This window comes from Equus asinus, chromosome 11, assembly GCF_041296235.1.
Source record: "Equus asinus isolate D_3611 breed Donkey chromosome 11, EquAss-T2T_v2, whole genome shotgun sequence".
In the NCBI taxonomy this organism is placed as follows: domain Eukaryota; kingdom Metazoa; phylum Chordata; class Mammalia; order Perissodactyla; family Equidae; genus Equus; species Equus asinus.
In genome coordinates, this window is record NC_091800.1 from 69,540,338 (window position 1) to 69,558,198 (window position 17,861).

The 17,861-nt window shown below is 40.6% G+C and overlaps 2 protein-coding genes across 2 annotated transcripts in view; one reads left to right on the forward strand and one right to left on the reverse strand.

Moving 5' to 3' along the window:
* The window catches only part of DNAJC3 (DnaJ heat shock protein family (Hsp40) member C3), a 69,823-nt gene extending 59,688 nt beyond the window's left edge, over positions 1–10,135 (forward strand). The window contains exons 10-12 of the mRNA XM_014864865.3: positions 4,296–4,428; positions 5,323–5,471; positions 6,048–10,135. Of these exons, the coding sequence (XP_014720351.3) occupies positions 4,296–4,428; positions 5,323–5,471; positions 6,048–6,205 (440 nt within the window). The 3' untranslated portion in view covers positions 6,206–10,135. The remainder of the gene's footprint in view (positions 1–4,295; positions 4,429–5,322; positions 5,472–6,047) is intronic.
* Positions 10,136–15,279: 5,144 nt separating this feature from the next.
* Positions 15,280–17,861, reverse strand: part of UGGT2 (UDP-glucose glycoprotein glucosyltransferase 2) — a 184,373-nt gene continuing 181,791 nt past the window's right edge. Inside the window, exon 39 of the mRNA XM_014864866.3 lies at positions 15,280–15,936. Within this exon, the coding sequence (XP_014720352.3) occupies positions 15,914–15,936 (23 nt within the window). The 3' untranslated portion in view covers positions 15,280–15,913. The remainder of the gene's footprint in view (positions 15,937–17,861) is intronic.

Consider the following 17,861-nt stretch of genomic DNA (forward strand, 5'->3'; position numbering starts at 1 on the left):
ATTTTCCATTTCATTTTGTTAGGTCCTTAATTTTTCCCATATGCTTCTCCCTTGTGCTCCTTCTCATTTCTTCTTCAGTTCTATGATAGTTTTGATTTGTTCTTATTTTTCTTGAGTTCTGACTCTTCGCATTTTTATCTCTTCCTTGTCTCACTGTCTCTTGGCTGAGTTCATTCTGCTTTGTGATTACTCTTAATAGAGGTGATTGGCTTAAGTTTTAAAAATTGATGCCATAATGTTTGCTCAGAATTTTCATGTATTCTTTGGCTGTACTGTTCTGATGCATGTTCATCAGGTAAGTTTTGGTTCTCTTTTCCTTTTTTAATTTAAAAATTAAATATCTTTGAATTAATGCTGTGCTATTTTTTAAAAAAATTCGTTACTCATCATAAAATGACTGGCATTACCCTGCCCGAGCTCTTTGTGGGAAAGTCCCTTGGGGGAGGGTGTGTATAAAGGGGCGCTTGGGACAGGGCAGCCTTCTGTACTTAACACTTGCAATACTCTCTGCTTCCCTGTTTCCACAGACACTCTGCTTCCTGCTAAAATGGCCTTTCTGTATAGCCCTGCCCTCTCTGCTTCTCTGAACCCAGCCGTGTCCAGGAGGTCGTCTGCTGCCAGCCCTGCTGCCCCTCTGCCCACTTCCTTTGCTACACCAAAGGGGTATATCTTTTGCACTTCAGGGTGAGCCCCTCACCTTCAGAGCACGCAGTTGCTCGTGTTTCCTGAGACGTGCTGCCCAGGGCTATTGCTACCCTCACTTACCATATTCTCCCCTTCTTCCCGCCTTCTCCCCAGTAAGGCCTCTGCTTTAGCTCCACTATGTCTGCTCTAGATTTCAGGGTTCTTCTAATATGCAAAGGATACAGGTTGTCACTCACTTCAGGGTGAGCCCATACTCACAGAAAGCATATTTTGCTGGCATCTTCTGTGATCTTTTGCCATTGGGCTTTCTCATTTGTTTCCCTCTCTCATCGTGGAATCATGGCTGATGTTACATAATTTTAGCAGCCCTTCCACAGATTCCTTGAATTGTTTTGCTGAAAATGAAACCTCGCCCTCCATTTTCGTTGTTTGTTTTGTATGATACTCAGGAGGAGAAAGCTGGTGTTCCAGGGGGCGTATTTATAGTGGAGGTCTAGTGTACTCTTTAAAAGGATCTCTAAAGTCCCTGTATTGAGAGCAGACTTTTAGGGGAATAAGGGTGGAAGTTGGGAGCAGCTGTTATGAAGCTATTATAGCTTTCAGGTGCATTAATGATGGACTGCGTCACAGTGGTAGCTGTGGGAATGGTGAGAAGTGGTTAAATTCTGGATGGATTTTGAAGGGAAGCCATTTGGGATTTGCTTATGGATGACCAAGAGCAGGGAGTCATTTGCAGCTGTGCATATCTGTCTTTCAAATGCTTCTCTGTATTACGGAGCTCACAGCTGGCTTTAAGTGGATAGGACCTATTCACAGGAAGACTTCCCCTGTGGCACTTCCCATCTTGCCCAGTTATCAAAATGAGCAGGACTTTACTCCTTTTGTGTCTCAGGTGGAGTCCTTTGCTGTATTTAAATTCTGGTGGGTGGAACTGATTTCCTTTTGTTGCAGGTCTGTTGTAAAAGCCTTGAGTGCTCTTGAGCTCAGGTCTGCTTCTCTTCCTGGTCCGAGCAGCCACATCAGGGGCCCTCCACATGCCCATCTTCCATCCTGCTCAGAGGTGGTTCTTGGGCCCTGCTTGGGGTTAATGTGCTGTAGCCAGTTGCTCCACATACTGGGAAGCCTGCCCAGCCATTCCTTAGTCATCTCACGAACTATCCTGATGATTGCCTTAAAGCATGTTCTCTGCTTGCTCAACTGAGGATCCTTGGCCAAAAAGAAGTCTTCCAAATCTGCTAAGGCCTCTTTCAGTGTGTACTTGGATTGTGGTTCTCTCTACTTAGGTTTATTCATTATTAATATTATCCCATTTGCTTTCTTACAGAAATTTATCAAAATTTTTGGTCTGCTGTTGTTTCAGTGCTGCCATGGTTACATTATTTTTGTCATTTCAATAGGATAGTGTGGCAGAGGGCAGGCGAACTCCTGTGCTTCCTGTCTGCCATCTTGATCTGATTGTTCGTGTTACTCCTTAAGAATTCAAGGAGGGGAATACGGAAGAAAAAGGATTTGGGAAGGATAAGATCTTTTAGATTCAGAGGTTAGAAAATGAATTGGCTAACATGTAATATACTATTCATTCAGGGCCTTAGTATTTCTGGCTTATTACACTTTTCCTGGCTGCTCAGTTATGGTATAGTATAATTGAGTGTCACTTACTTTTTTTGAAGAGTCCCCCTCAGAAAGCAGAATCTGAGAAAATAGAATTAAAAATGATCTATCTAGTTTATGTCCATGGAAAGTCTTACGTCATCCATATTTAGTTTCTAATTAGTGACCTACCTGTAATCATGTGATTTTAGGAAACCTATAATTTTATATTTTTCCTATATTGGGAAAAATGTGTCTAAGTTTTAATAAAAGATAGGATATAGAAGACTGCTTTAGGGAAGATACTCTGAATATTTAAGAATGAAAAGATATTTTAAATGTTGAGTTTACATAAGTAGCCAAATTAAGTATATTGAAACATTTTCCGCTTGTATTAAATTCCTTCAAAGTATATGTCCTTACTAGGTTGTGACGTCAAGTGCTATGGGGATTAACTGCAAAGGTAAACCTCACTACTGTTTATAATGGTTTTCTGTTTGTATACTAAATTGGAAAGGTATTTTGTGATGTCACTGTGGTTGGGTGACAGTAATATTTAATGTTTCATATTAATATTTAATTAATGCATTGAGGCAGGAATTAAGATAAAAGCTTGAAGTGCCCCCTGCCCACAGGCCAAAGGTAGCACTGGTTCATTTTTCTGTGTAGTGCAGGCTAACTAAATTTGTCAATCTTATTCTACTATCTTTCTCATTTTAATCTGCCAAGGTGCCTTCCTAAACCCCTTCCAGGATTAGCTGTTGCTAAGATGAATGCTCAGGCATGTTATCCAGAGAGATGTCCTTTCCCACAGTGAAATGCATTTCCATACAAACTAGAATTTGAACCCAGCAATCCATTATTTTGAGTTGTCTGCCCAGGGAGAACACTGAGAAAAATTTGTGTTGGGGTGCCTCAAGACCACCCCCAGATTTGGTGATTCAGGGGGAGGACACATGGGACTCAGCTTATAGTTGTACTTAGGGCTAAGACTTGTTCTAGTGAATGGATACAAAACAAGACCAGTAAAGGGAAAAGGTGCAGGGGGAAAAATCTGGAGAAACCAGGTGGAAGATTCCAAGAGTCTCTGTCTGTGATATCATCCAGGACAAACTTAATTCCTCAACACACGTGAAGTTTTGGCTACTAGGGAAGCTTGTTAGAGACCCAGTGCCCAGGGTTTTTACTGGGGCCTGGTTAGGCAGACATCTTCCACCTAGCTCATACTGAAATTCCAGACTCCTGGAAGGAAAGAAGATTCTTAGCGTAAAACCACATTGTTTGTACAGATTTGGCACGGTGAGCCATTCTTATCAGGGAAGGTGGGAACACTCCTGAAATCCAATTTTCCAGACACCAGCAAGGGGCCAACCTTGCAAGCAGGCCTTTCTACGGATAACAGGCTCAGGGCGGCTGTTTTGCCTCTTTTCTGCATGACATTTGATATCCAGAGGCCTTTTATTTTCTAAATATTCAAAATAATCTAAAATAAAAGATGTAATGTAGATTCTCATCAGACTTCCCATACCAGGCCTCTGTGTGTTTTCTGTTTTCGTTGACACTTTAAAAAGATTAGGTTTGTGACAGTTTGTGTTGAAACCTGTGGGTGATTTAGTCATTCTGACGGCTGGTGGTTCCTCTTGCTCCCTTTCTAAGCCTCTAATTCTTCTGAACTGTGGACTTGTAGCTGACCATGCAGATTTCTTTGCCACTGTCTTATTTTCCTCTGTAACACTCACCTTAATCTTAGCGATGGAAGATTGCTTTGTAATAAAATGCTAGTATTAAAATATCTCAAAGGTGTGGGAAGGTGGGCAAGTAAACAAAGAGCGGTGAATTTTATTGAATGGGAATAATAAGCTACCTACATTCAGCCTTAATTATGCCTTTTATAAGTTTGTGAACAAAATTATTAAGGTTATATCACTTCTTAGGCTCTTAGCAGTAACGGCAAAAGAGTGAAGGGGCTGGGGATGATGACTTTAGTATCAAATGTGCAGGATAGTAAAAGTCAAATTATAATTCCTCTTAACCGTATTTTCTTAAACATATTTTGACAGCTATTCAGGATTACGAAACTGCTCAGGAACACAATGAAAACGATCAGCAGATTCGGGAAGGTCTAGAGAAAGCACAGAGACTATTGAAACAGTCACAGAAACGAGATTATTATAAAATCTTGGGAGTAAAAAGGTGAATTATTCAAAATTTGCATGGTTATTTTTAACCAACTCTGTTTTAAAGCTAATCATTGCTTTTTTCCTCTCTGATTTATTTCCTTTCCTTCTGTAATTTCAGTCATAGATTAAACCCTAACGATCTTTAATATCATAAAGCTATTTTGAGTATGTTACAGATAAATTTCTTTGATAGAGACTAGTAATACAGCAATGGGGAATTAGTAATTGGTGACAAAGATATGACACCGTAGCACGAATAGGTGCTAGGCCTCGATTTTTAAAGACGTTAGGTAAAGAGGTGAGCTTTTTTTTCGGTGGGGATAGAAGGGAGAGAGAGAATGAAGAAAAGAAAACTTCTTTAGGCCTCAAAATAAAGTGGCACTTTTGGAATTATCTTGCAGGCACTGGGAGGTACCTAATTTACTCAACATGTGCTTTTTATATAAGACCTAACTTCCCTGAACAAGGGAACCATCGGTCTTTCAATCAAAAGTCTGAAACTTTGTTCTCATTATGTAGCTAATCCAGAAGCAAAATAGAAGGTGGGGTTCCAAGAGGCAAAGTATCTTTTTTAATGCTAAAAATTAAATCATGGTAGCTTGGAAATTTAGAAAGTTTAAAAATGAGTCTATGTGACTTTTTTTAAGGGAAAATTGTAAAAATCAGGAGTGCTTTAATTTGTACCCAGTAAGATTCTAATCTTAGTGAACACGTATCTCGGAAGCCTGACCAGCTTTAATGATCCTCCAGAACAGTACGTCAGATGTTCAGTCTGTGACGCCACTGGCACTGTGAGGAAGACCAGGTTGCTAGTTTGCCAGTGGGATCTTAACTGTCTCTTTTAGTTTTTTGTGGCAGTGTGATGGACACTTCTTAACTAATGATAATTAATTTTACCACCCCTCAGAAATGCCAAAAAGCAAGAAATCATTAAAGCATACCGAAAATTAGCGCTGCAGTGGCACCCAGATAACTTCCAGAACGAAGAAGAAAAGAAAAAAGCAGAGAAAAAGTTCATTGACATAGCAGCTGCCAAAGAAGTCCTCTCTGATCCAGGTATGCTCCGCCTTTAACGCTTGTGTTCTCTGGAGAGAGTGGGACAGGCGACTGGCGACGTACTCGCTCTGTTCCTGTGCCCACCTAAGAGGCAGTGTGAGCAGTAGGGGTGGAGGCGCGGTGGGCGGGCTCAGGACTGACAGGCACAGCAGTGGAGTGCCCTCCTGGACTGTGCAATAGGGGACCCTCCTCCCCTCAGGTCTGAGGAGCCTTAGCTCTGTTCAGATTTAATGGCGAAGCCCTAGGGAGCTCACCAGGCGCTTCAGGGGTTGATGAGGTTGTGCCTTCACTGTCGGGGTTAGGATGGTGCCATGGCTGTTTGATCAGAAGAGCGTGACTTTTGGAGGTCTCTTTCTCTGCAATTATTCACTTTCTCCAGAGAAGAATTTCATTGAATACCCACTTTCAACTCTGAACCTCACCCCCTTCTGCTGTGACTGGGGTTTCTCGAGTGTTTCTCCTGAGACCAAACCTCTGATCTGGGTGGGAATGGGAGAGCTTTGTTTTGAGTACTGGGCACACTGCTGCCTCTCCCTTAGTCAATACTGGGTCTTAATTTGCTGGTTTCTTTTTTAGAAATGAGGAAGAAGTTTGATGATGGAGAAGATCCCTTGGATGCAGAGACTCAGCAAGGAGGCGGCGGCAACCCTTTCCACAGAAGCTGGAACTCGTGGCAAGGGTTCAACCCCTTCAGCTCAGGCGGACCTTTTAGGTTTAAATTCCACTTCAATTAAACCAGCTGTTTTTCTGCTCTTTTTTTTTTTTTTTTAACGATTAAAAACAACGAAACCTTGTTCCGGGATCCTAATGAAAAAAAATTTCAAATCTTTCAGTTTGCCCATGACCAAAGAGTTGTTTTGATAGGAAAAATCTGTTCTTATCCATTTTAGACTGGAGGGTGTTGGGTTTGCGAGGGCAGGGAGGTGAGGATGTGCTGTGTCTGGCAAAGCGGCCGCGTCTATGCTGGAGTGTCTGCAACAGTGGTCTGAGGCCGGCTCACCTGTGCAAGCGCTCATGGAGGAAGTCGTCTTTTCCTCACAGCCTTGCATAGTGTCGGTTCCTACACATGGCAGAAGTTGCTGTAACTTCTTGAGAACAGGTTGTGTTTCAGAATTCTTAAAGAGAATATTGACATTTAGAGCTGTTTATTCTTAGGGACAACTTTGCTTACATTTTGGTCAGTCCAGTCACTTGCAATGATCTGTTAAATTTGAGCCTCCTTTAATCCACATGTATTGCCATCTCTACTAGCTCGAACATGGCTGTCACTGAAGGAGGGGCTGGGCCCATCTTCTAGAAAACCTGCCACCAACTGGTGGTCGATGTGGCCAGGTTTAGACTTTGGATTGATGTTAAGCATATATTTTATGTTTTTTTGTTCAGTACCTGCAAGACAATACTGAAAACTACTAAAACAGAATTAACTGTAAAAGCCTATGGCCCTTTTGTTTAATATGAAACACAACAAATTAACTGAAAAATAATATGTAAAATACGTTCAGATAATATAGCAGGGGTACTATTTAGCATAATATTGCTGAAGTGCAGAATGAAATACTTTAACAACTGAAGTTGTGAGCGAAACAATTTCCTGTAACAGGATTTGCTTAGCAACGTAAAGTTGCTCAGTCAACATAAAGAAACAGAATGCCATGTTTCCCACTTTTAATAAATACAGTGGGCACTTCTCTTCCATCCTGGCTGACCCTCTTGGAGTGTAGTGACTCCCACTGGGCCGTCTGAAGTGGGCCTTTGACAGCAGACCTGCCCCTCCACCAGACCTTGATGCCTCTGCGTGTTCCTCCTGCCTAGAAGAAAGCCCAGGTGTGGATCCGGTCAGCGCAGGCTGCATTCCCCTCAGGAGGGCAGCTCCTCTTGGGGCACCTTCTCACCTTGGAAGAATTGAACCCTTCAGTCCTTGTATACTGGATCATTTTTTCCCTAAGAAATAAGTGTTAATCAAGAACATTAAATATTTATGGAACTAATGATGCTGCATTTAAAATCTAAGAGAATTAATTTAGATAAGAATTACCTTTATTCTGGAAAGGCTTTTGTTTTTTCCCTCAGAGCATTTTGAAGCATTTTAAGCAGGGTCTAATAATATATTGTTTTTATGAAATCAAGTATTTTCATTTTAGTTGTGGGAGGCATCCTGATCACTAATGTCCACAACAGCCAAGCACAAATCGTTTTCTTCTACAGTCATCCTGAAACGTATGTGGAAAAAATTTTTTTAAACTGAGAGACAAAAATCACATAGTTGAATAAAACACAAGTGCTTTTTGCATTTATTTAGGAGTCTATTTCTTACCAATAAACTTAACTGCATTTTGAAAACTAGTGAACAGCTTGTAGATTTCATTTTGTTTTAATGTCTCAAAATTCAAACCAATGTGAAAATTTCCAAGGCAAATGCATTTTGGTTTATTCTTTAATCTCAGTAATCTTACTACTTCATTAGTTATATCAGCAATATTTTTTTCCAGTCTGGTTCTTTCGTATGTGATGTCACTGTGACCTCTGAAATCTAGCAATGGCCTCTACCTACTTTCAAAAGAAAAATTTTCACACAGAACCAGAACAAAGGAAATATCAAATCAGTTGCCCTTCCATTCAGAGAAGACGAAAAGTTGCCAACAACAAGGAGCCAGAGGGAGTCAGGCTGGCTGAGGGCGGGGCCCGAGGGACGTGTGTCCCCGCGCCTGTTACCCTCACTGCCTGCCAGCCTGCTGCCCAGAGGGTTGGTTGCATTTTTTTTCCCCACTTGTAATGACCTTAATTGTATTTCTTAAGTCTTGCTGTGGTTTTAGTTTAGTCACTGTAACTGAAATGTGCAGAGTTACTTGCTTGTTTTCAGCGGAGAGAGAGGAGAAGCTATGGTGCCACCTGCCAAAGCCACTGAGACAAATTCATTCTCTGGAATCTGTTGTTTTGCTGATTAATGAAGAAGATAACGACCTTTAAGTTCCAGCCTTGAGAGGTGTAGCAGTCTTCTGGTACCCACCTCAGTGGACAATCAATTCATGCTTTCTTTGACAGTGACTGAGAAGAACTCTGGGCGTATGAAGGGAAAGTCTTCCTCCTGCCAGCTTGATGGAGGAGAGCGTTATGCAATGAAGAGCGTCTGCCTGAAAAAGCATTTGACTTGTTTTTGGGCTACTTCCACTTACCACTCTCCAGTTTCTGTTTTTGGGGACTGCAGTTGCCCGGTAACCTTTGCGGCTCTTTCTGGAAAAGTAAAATCAGAGGGGTACCTAGCCTTAGCTGTATCATGTCCCCTTCCTAAACTCCTCCCTTTGCTGGTGAGCTCCAGAAGGGCAGCGTCGCTGGTCTGTACACTGTGGACACTGCCCACAGCAGTGAGTTTTATACACATCAGCCTATACACGTGAAAAAGTTCTAAAAACACAATAAATTAATTTATTGCCCACTTCTGAAAGGTTATGCTTTCTTACCATGAATAAATGAAAACTTGAAAACAACTTCTATAGTTTACTAATGTGAACTTGATGTAACATAATGCTAATTTTAAAATATCTCTTTAGTCAGTATTAAAAGTTTATTTTAAATATCAATATGAAAACAGAACTTTTTGGGACTCTGATAACGGAATGTAAAAGCCCAGAAGTTTTTTTTTGCTGAGGAAGATTAGTCCTGAGCTAACATCTGTGCCAGTCTTCCTCCAGTTTGTATGTGGGATGCTGCCACAGCATGGCTGATGAGTGGTGTAGGTCTGTGCCTGGGATCCAAACCCGCAAACCTGGGCCACTGAAGCAGAGCACTCAAACTTAACCACTACACCACAGCGCCAGCCCCACCCACAGTTTTTTTAAAGAGAAAAATACTACTGATAACCATGTAGGAAAAAAAAAGCTAACAGAATCACAATTTGAAATTGGCACCATTTTCTATTCATGGTAGAAAAGGAAAGATTCCACCTTTAAAGGCATGAAATTGGTCAGAAGTTGTGACATTTATCATGAAAAAAATGCCTAAGATGCTTATGTTAAAAATGGCTCCTCAGTCAGGTCTGTGGTAGAGCCGACTGTCTTAAAGGTATAGGGCACTGGTGATGGGCCTTGCAGAAAGTTTTCACTGAGTACCACATCCATGGTAAAACCTAGAGAAATTCATGCAACTTTGTTGAATGTAATTGACTTTTCCATATTTATAAAGGAAGAAGGCAAATGTTAATTTGTCAACAAACAGTATCCTTATTCTAAGATCATTCCCTTTTTGTTAGCAGCAGAGTTTATTCTGTAATTGAAAATGACGTTAATAGGTGGGGATAATTTTTTTTTATGGATGATCTCATTTGTTGAATGATTTAAGAGTACAATTAGCCACTGCGTGGCTCTGTGTATGTATAGTACCAGGTCTTGTTGCACTCGTCTTAGTTGAACCTCTCACCTGCAGTGGAAAGCAGAGGTGGAGGAGGTAAAAATTGGAGACGTTTGATGTTAAAATATTACTCCTACCTTAAGGCTATAGTTGGTTTTTAATGAGACAAAACTAAGGAAGTTAATCCATCTCAATTTAGTGTTTTAAGTAAAAACTCAAAATTAATTGAAATGGCTCTTAGACATGTCTACAAATATGGGTACTATTTTTATGCCCGTGTATTTTCACATTTAATAAAAATATTTATGGTCAAATCAGTACCTTTTTGCTTTCGATTCATTTTTAGTCACTTGCAGAAGTTTATATATCCAACTGCACTTCACACATAATCAGTGACTGGGGAGACAAGGGCTCCTCCTTTATGAGCTCAAGTCAGAGCACAAAAAGCAGAAATGGCTAAAATCTCAACCCCAAAAGTCCTAGGACAGCAAGGCCTTAAAGTAGACAGTTCTTCAATTTCAATACTACTAAAATCTAATATTTAAATTGGCTTTTTGGGGAGCCTTTCCCATTTATTCCATCATTTCTGTTAGGTCCTAAGCGGAGGAGGGAACGCTGCTGCCTATATCTCATTCATTCTTCTCAATTACATATTCTGCATATGCTAAAATTGAAGGACAGCTAAGAATACTTACACAGAACTTTCCAAGAAAGTGGAAAGTTTCCAAATGGTTAATAATCAGTTCATGATATTTTGCAATACATGAGCAATCAGCCTTAGTCTAAAGACAGTGGAAATGTCTGCACAGGCTGCCAGAGCAGGGGAGGATGCGAAGATCCAGATTCTCCTCCGAGACCCCGAGGGGTCAGGACTTGGCAAGCACTAATTCCCTCTCCCTCCCAGCTCCTTCCCCAATTGTGTCTGATGATGTATAAAAAACAAATCCAGTCATTTTAATCTTAGGGCGTACAGGTCACACCCCAGGGACCCTAAACTCTGCAAACCTTTATCTGCTAAATAAATCCTCCTTGAGAACAGATAGTCAACACAAGCTTAACATGCAAATTTATTTGTCACTGCCTTACACTAGGATTCAGTTACTAACAAGGAGGTGTCCAGGTGACAACTGTGAGGCTGCAGAGCCTTGTTTTGAATACATTTCCAACCTTCATTCACTAAGGGGTCAGTCTGCCAGAAGTCCCTTTTGATTTAGATAATCCCAGGGACTGAGCAGCCGGATTTCAAAGGGCCTCTGGGAAAGTTAGTTTCAAGGTCTTTCTGAGGAAATTGCTGAAAAGCAGGAAGGAGAAACCACTGCTTGCAACTTTTCTTAATGGATTTAAATTGTTCTAAGTCTTTTTGGTATTTCCATATTTCCTTGTTATTACAGGAGATTTCTACAGTTATATGCTTGAGCACAGTTTGTCATTTGTATGTAACTAGGTAAAGATTTTCTTCCTTACACTGGTTTCCCTAAATGGATGTGATTTTTCTCTCTGGTGTGAAAGATGCTTTGAAGAGAGCAAAGGATAACTCTTCTAACAATTACCATTTCACTGTATTGGGTTTTTCTTAGGATTTTATGAATACTCCTTCATACAGTCCACCTGTTAGGATGTTCTCTTTCCTGCAATGTTTATGCCTTTGTTACCTCAAGTTACTAAAACCTCAGGAAGGTGGAAAGACTTCCTTCTACAATTGTACAAGCTTAGTGCAAACAAAATCACCTCTCTCCTACTGGATGCACTCTGCTAGGTCAACATGCAGGGAGGGGCCTGTGGAATGTGACCTTTGACCAAGGAAGTTTCTTAGGGATGCTGTGCAATGAAGAAAAAGGGCATCATCAAATCCCAAATAAGGCTATCTGTCCTTATCCAAGAGCTTTTACCCAATAAAGTAGTGATGTTATGAATAAATATAACTATTAGGAACAATGTAGGCATAAAGATATTCACTGAGCCATTGTGGATTAACATTGATGGACGTTAAAGCCCATCAAATCACCAAAGGGTCAAATCACCAAAGCTCCTCACATGGTTTACAAACTCACCTGCACGACCGTGGGCAGCCTGGCTCCAACCTCATTGCCTCCTCCTCGTCCTCAAATGAACAAAACTACCTCCATGCTGTTCTTTCTTTGCTTGCCTAGCGTGGACTCCAACTTGAGGTTTTATCCTCAATGTCACTTCTTTAGGCCTTTCCGGACAGTTCTCTTCATAGCATTTTCATTGGGATATTTAATGCCATTTATACTGGTTTAGTAACTTCAAAAGGACAGCCTGGCCCATAGTAGGTACTTAAATATTTGTTGGATTTGTTCAGGTTGCAGAGACCTATATTATTGGCCTTATTCAAGGGCATCGTTTTCTGGTGAAAGGAGACGTGAGTACACAGAGGACAAGGCTCCGGAGCAGTGGCGGGTTCACAGCGCGTGCTGGGACAGCATCGGAGTAAGATGCTCTTAGACCAGACACCCCACTGTATGAGTAGTGACAGTTACTTCAAAACTCATCTTACTCAGCAAGGCTGTGCCATAATTATTCCTTCTCTACCTTTCCGCCAAATTTTGAATTAAACATAAGTTTGATCTGGAGCCTTTGTCATTCAAACGTTTTGGTTTTGGAGCAGTCTTTTAAAATGAGTACTTTTTCTTCCCTCAATCCTAATCAAAACCTTTAATTTTAAAGTGAAATCATCTCAGGTAGGATACAAACCTCATGTAGTTGGGCAGGTCCATATGACTGAAGTAAACTTCTTAAATTCAAGTAATTAGGAACTGTAGGGGACAAGATTATTTTCCAAATCTGAAGTCTTTAAACAAAGATGTTAACAGTAAGTTCTTAATCAAGAGGCTTCACTCCAGAATTTCTCAGAAAACAGAAGTTTGTATTTGATAAGCTGGGCTAATCAGCCTGAAAATGGGGAGGAGCTGCCCATTCACTGCACCACGTCTAGACTGACTGTTCGGGTGGCTGTAGGAGGGGCTTGCACACAAACCATGCACGCTTAAGTCACAAAGTGGCCTGTCAGTGGAACTTTGATCATCAAAGACCCGGACCTTTGTGCCTCCCCTCCCTTACTTTGCCACAGAAGGCAAGATTTAACAAACTGACCGGTTCTGTGGAAGTGAGTGGCCCCCCTAAGTCTACCAAGTTAAGTAACAGAAGCCGGCAAGACAGTTAACTCAGACTTCATGGTACTGAGCCTGGATCCATGTGCACCTTTCATTTAACCTCTGGACCCAGGGATCTGAGACACATGTTGGAGTCTTTCATGAATGACCGGTCTTGTTTTGTTCTAGTGGGAAGTTAAATGTCACTAACTTCTTTGCTGCTATATCTCCGAGAAGACAACTCTTAGCCATGCTTTAGTCACTGAAGGATATTCTGACTTGACGTATACCTCCTGCCTCTAAAACTATTCTGCGAGGTCCCTGGAGCCTCTTTTGGGCAGTGGCAGCTTTCCATCTGGTTGTTTCTCAGGTGCTGGAGTTGGGACCTGGCACGTTGAAGCAACCATTTCTTTGGGTAGGCTCGCACTCCGGTCAAACTACATTTTTCCTATTAAAGAAAAGCCTGATTTTATCTGTAGCTCTAGGCTGACATGACCCGTGGTGCTTCCTGGAAGTAGTCTACTCTCTCAAGGAGCAACACTGTTCTCTGGATCTGAGGATAACTGGGGCCAAAGGATGGGCACTTCCAAAGTCTGGCCTTTCGTATCTCGGCATCCGAGGGCTATGAAGACTTTGGGTTGTCTTCAATCTCATTTATGGCTTTCTTTATATCTAAAACTTACATGTCTTTACATGGTTAAAGCTTAGAATCTCCTAATTTTCAAAAAACTCTATCTTGTGACCCATTCCTCTAAGAAGGGGGAACAAGAAGTAAATTATAACTTCTCACAGATAGAAAATATGGGGTTTTTTCCTCCTAGGATTTGATTTTTGTTAAAATTTGATAAATGGCCTGCACTTGAAAACCAGAATTCAGGATCGAGAATGTCTGTAAAAGTCCTCAGGCTACACTCCAGGCTCTCCAGCTCCATGGGGCTGGTGCTTTCTCTGCAAGCGCGCCACGCACTCCAGCAGACCTGCAGTTCAGTTCCCACAATGTGTCCCCGAGGAGGGGAGGTTTTTGTACGGCACAGCAGTTTATATGCACTGGACCTAAGAATTTTAAAATGAGTCATTTTATAAAAGCATCCCCTTGTAGAGAAATATCTTATTTATAAAATCAGGATTTTCAGATATAAGGTAGCACTCATCTGGAAATGGGACGTGTAAATTTAACTGTTAAAAATCACAAGACACAAACCAGGAGGTGGGTCGTCAAGACTGTGTTTACATTATTCTGCAATTTTAGCTTATACTCTATGAAATACGGAATCCAGCATACTGGAGATGGTAGTCAACAGGAAGCATGGGAATCAGTTGCCTTTGCCTAACCAATCCTTCTTCCCACCAGATTCTTAGAGAAGTGAAAACAGAGGCTGACAATAAAGGAAAGCAAAGTGTCACCTTACAGTCACTTGGGGCTTCTGCCCAAAACACCACCCAGACCTCGGTGAGCTTGGTTGGAGCATCTGGCCTAGGCTAGAAGGTTACAGAGTCTCTTCCCTCATCACACCCAGATGTTAGGCCTGAGTTCAAAGAGGAGGGAGTTGGAGAGCACCGTGGAGTTGGCCACCCCAGGCCCAGTTCCCACTGCAGCCTTTGACGGCATCCCTCAGCATCCTTGGCGCCTGCAGGAATAACCTAGTTCCATCAGGGCAGGCACTCCTGAAGCACTCCATTTTATCACAGACAAACACAGACAAGTAACAAAGGGTGATCAGGAGAGGGACAGGTCTTGTTATCTCTTATTAGGGATGGATGGAGCTGCTGGGAGCAGAGTAGTTACTTTAAAACACTCTACAGGCTGTGCTGTCAAAAAGAGCAGGATTAGACTTGCTGGGAAGACATCAAAGGAGCAAGAGTAGAGACTGCAGGTGGACAACTTCTGGCTCACTGCGGACCTCTGTACGGAGCTGTCCAAAGATGGACCAGCCTGTCTCTTGAGGTGGACAGTTTCCCATCACCCTGGAGGTTTCTGAGATGGCCTGAGGCTCCATGTGAAGGCCCTATGAGGGGGGCTGGCACACTGGCTGGGGGCTAAACTCTACTGGATGTTCCCCAAACCTCACTTATCAACACAATCATCTGGAGAGATTGTTAAACAATCGTGATTTCCCATGCTCACCTCAGCCTATTGAATCAGCTTCCTCAGGGGATGGGGTCCAAATGACATTGAGGTTTCCTCCAATCCCAAGATCCTATGATTCTAGAACAGTTGGACAGTTTTTGAATATTTACTATTCCTATTTATCTATTATTAACACACAACAGGAAAACAAATTATTTACATTCTTAACTTAGTTTCTAAGTAAAAGTAGCCAGTTTTTTTAAAAAGAATACATACCCCATAATCCCACAAATATCATTTTATAAAAATAAAAATTAGAAACATTGAAAAAATACAAATACAGTATAGGCTTAAAATATCATACATTTAAGATAAATAAAATAAATGACTACAGTGAGACACTACTTCCATTTAAAAACAATGGTTAAGGTATAAATGGGCTTACTTTGTTTTATTATTCAGAGATAAACATGAGTCCTTTTTCTTTCTCAGAAGAAAAGACACAAAATAGGTTTCTCTAACTTTAAACGAATTTTGTGAATGAGGAAATATGGACACATATAGAGCTGGAAAACACAAAGATGCAGATGGTCTGATAATCCCCACGAGGACCAGCTAGTCAGATACATTCTTCTATCTGGCTAGCTGGCAAAATATCACTTTCACTGGTGAAAATCCAGTGTTTTAAGCAATAAGGAAAAAGGAACAATCCAGTTTTAAATACTCAATGGTCATTTCTTATATAACTTAAACTTATTCAATACGTTAAGTTCACGTATTTTTAAATAATTTTTTAAATTGAAGAATATGTCACTGATCATTAATGAAACTTCCAGAAGTCTTAGCAGCAGTTCCACACTTCCCCAGCAGGTGGCAGATTTCTCGTCATACTTTCTTCTTTCTCATATAAGCCAGTGCTAGAGTTCATCGTGCGTCAAAACTGTAATACAAAAGTTTATTTAGTTCTCAAAATTTTAAATATAAAATTAGCTTAAATCTCACTGAGGTATGGGATATAGAGAAAGCACAGGTGCTGAGGATCCTTTTGTTAGTTTAGAACCTATTTGCTTCATCATGTGACATGAGAAGAGCTCTTTGTACATTATGGTTTCTATTAAATTACATCATAACTACTTACCTTTTTACCCACCTAAAAGTGGGCTACCATGAGTCTATGGGACAAGGGTCATACCTTACTTATACTTTGTTCTCTCTAGGACCTAGCACCCTGCCTGGCAATGGAAGCCTTGAAAAACACTAATACATTATTCACCATGCACAAAGTATCCTATCATTAATGTAATGAACCTACAAAGAGCAGAAGGTCCGCTTCTAAGATGGGAGGACAGAGCATTCAAACAGAGACATAAGGACTATACAAATGCGAGAATCAATACCAATGAAGACTCAGAGAACAAAACGGTTTCTTCTCCTCCCGCCTCACTGAGCTGTCACATACTAGCTGATGTAAGAACACTGAGAATTCAAATGATATTTTCAGGCAGAAATTAATTAAAATACAATTTAAGTGTATCTTGTTCCACAATTCAAGATGGCAGACTGTGATTCCATTAAATTCCACTTGAAAGATAATAAATATAAAAAGGAATAACAACAATGAGAATGGGGGAAGTGGTTATGAGCCACTATTGGAGCAAAGTTATCAAAGAATTTCTAAAAGAGGAAAACAGAATATACAGCTAAATATACAAATACACAGCTGAGAGGATGAGTTGATTTTCCTGACAGAGCAGCCTGAGAGGGCCTTCTAGTAGAAAACACTGGCAGGGAGAGAGTCAGACGATGAAAACCTGTGCCTCTCAGCTCCCCACTCTCCCTCTTCCTTCTGCATCCCAGAAGGAACTGACAGCCTGGTGTTTATTCCAAGATAAAAAGTAGAAGACAATTTTTGAAAAAAAACTGAACAATTTATTCAGAGAGATTTTTGTATGGGTGTCAATGTTCTTGTGTAAAGTGCATTCATTTCAGCCTTTGGCCTGCAGGGTGTGTGGGATAGGCTTTGATCTGTCCCATGCCCATAGATCTAGAAAAAGCCTGCCAGTTCTACACCATGTCTATGTACCTAGAGCTATCAATTAACCCTCCCATTCAGGGAAGGACCTATTTCAGAAAAGAGATACATTTACACCACGGCAGAGGAAACCCATGCCAGGTATCTATATTGATCAATCTAATCTTTCATTCTTAAATATGGTCAAGATCTCTGGGCATTTGAGGAAGACCAATAGCAAAAGAAAAAACAACTAAGATGAACACACAAAACAACTCACCTAATGGAAACAAAGATAACCAAGAGAACCAAAGAGATACTTATAATAATTCTAATTACTATTTTCTGAATAGTATCTGAGATATCTGAAAAGTCAATGAAGCTATAAAAAAAGAACAAACAAATTAACAGGAAGCAAGCAGGAAAAAGAAAGATCTGTTGGGAATTAAGATGTGATTGATCCTCTTAAAAAAAGATCAATAGAAGGTTTGAAGGTAAAGCAAAAAATTTTCCCAGAACACAGTGGGAAGATTAGGAAATATAAAATATATATATAACCATAGGAATACAAAGAATCATAAGATTATACACTTCTATGATCAATGATTCTAGTACTATGAAAAATTACACATCAACAAATTGGACAATCTAGAGGAAATGGATAAATTCATAGAAAACAACCTACCAAGACTGAATTATGAAGAAATAGAAAATCTGAACAGACCAATTACTAGGAAGAGGACTGAGCCAATAATCAAAAACCTCCCAACAAGCAAAAGTCCAGGACCAGATGGCTTCACTGGTGAATTCTACCAAACATTTACAGAAGAATTAATACCAATCCTTCTTAAACT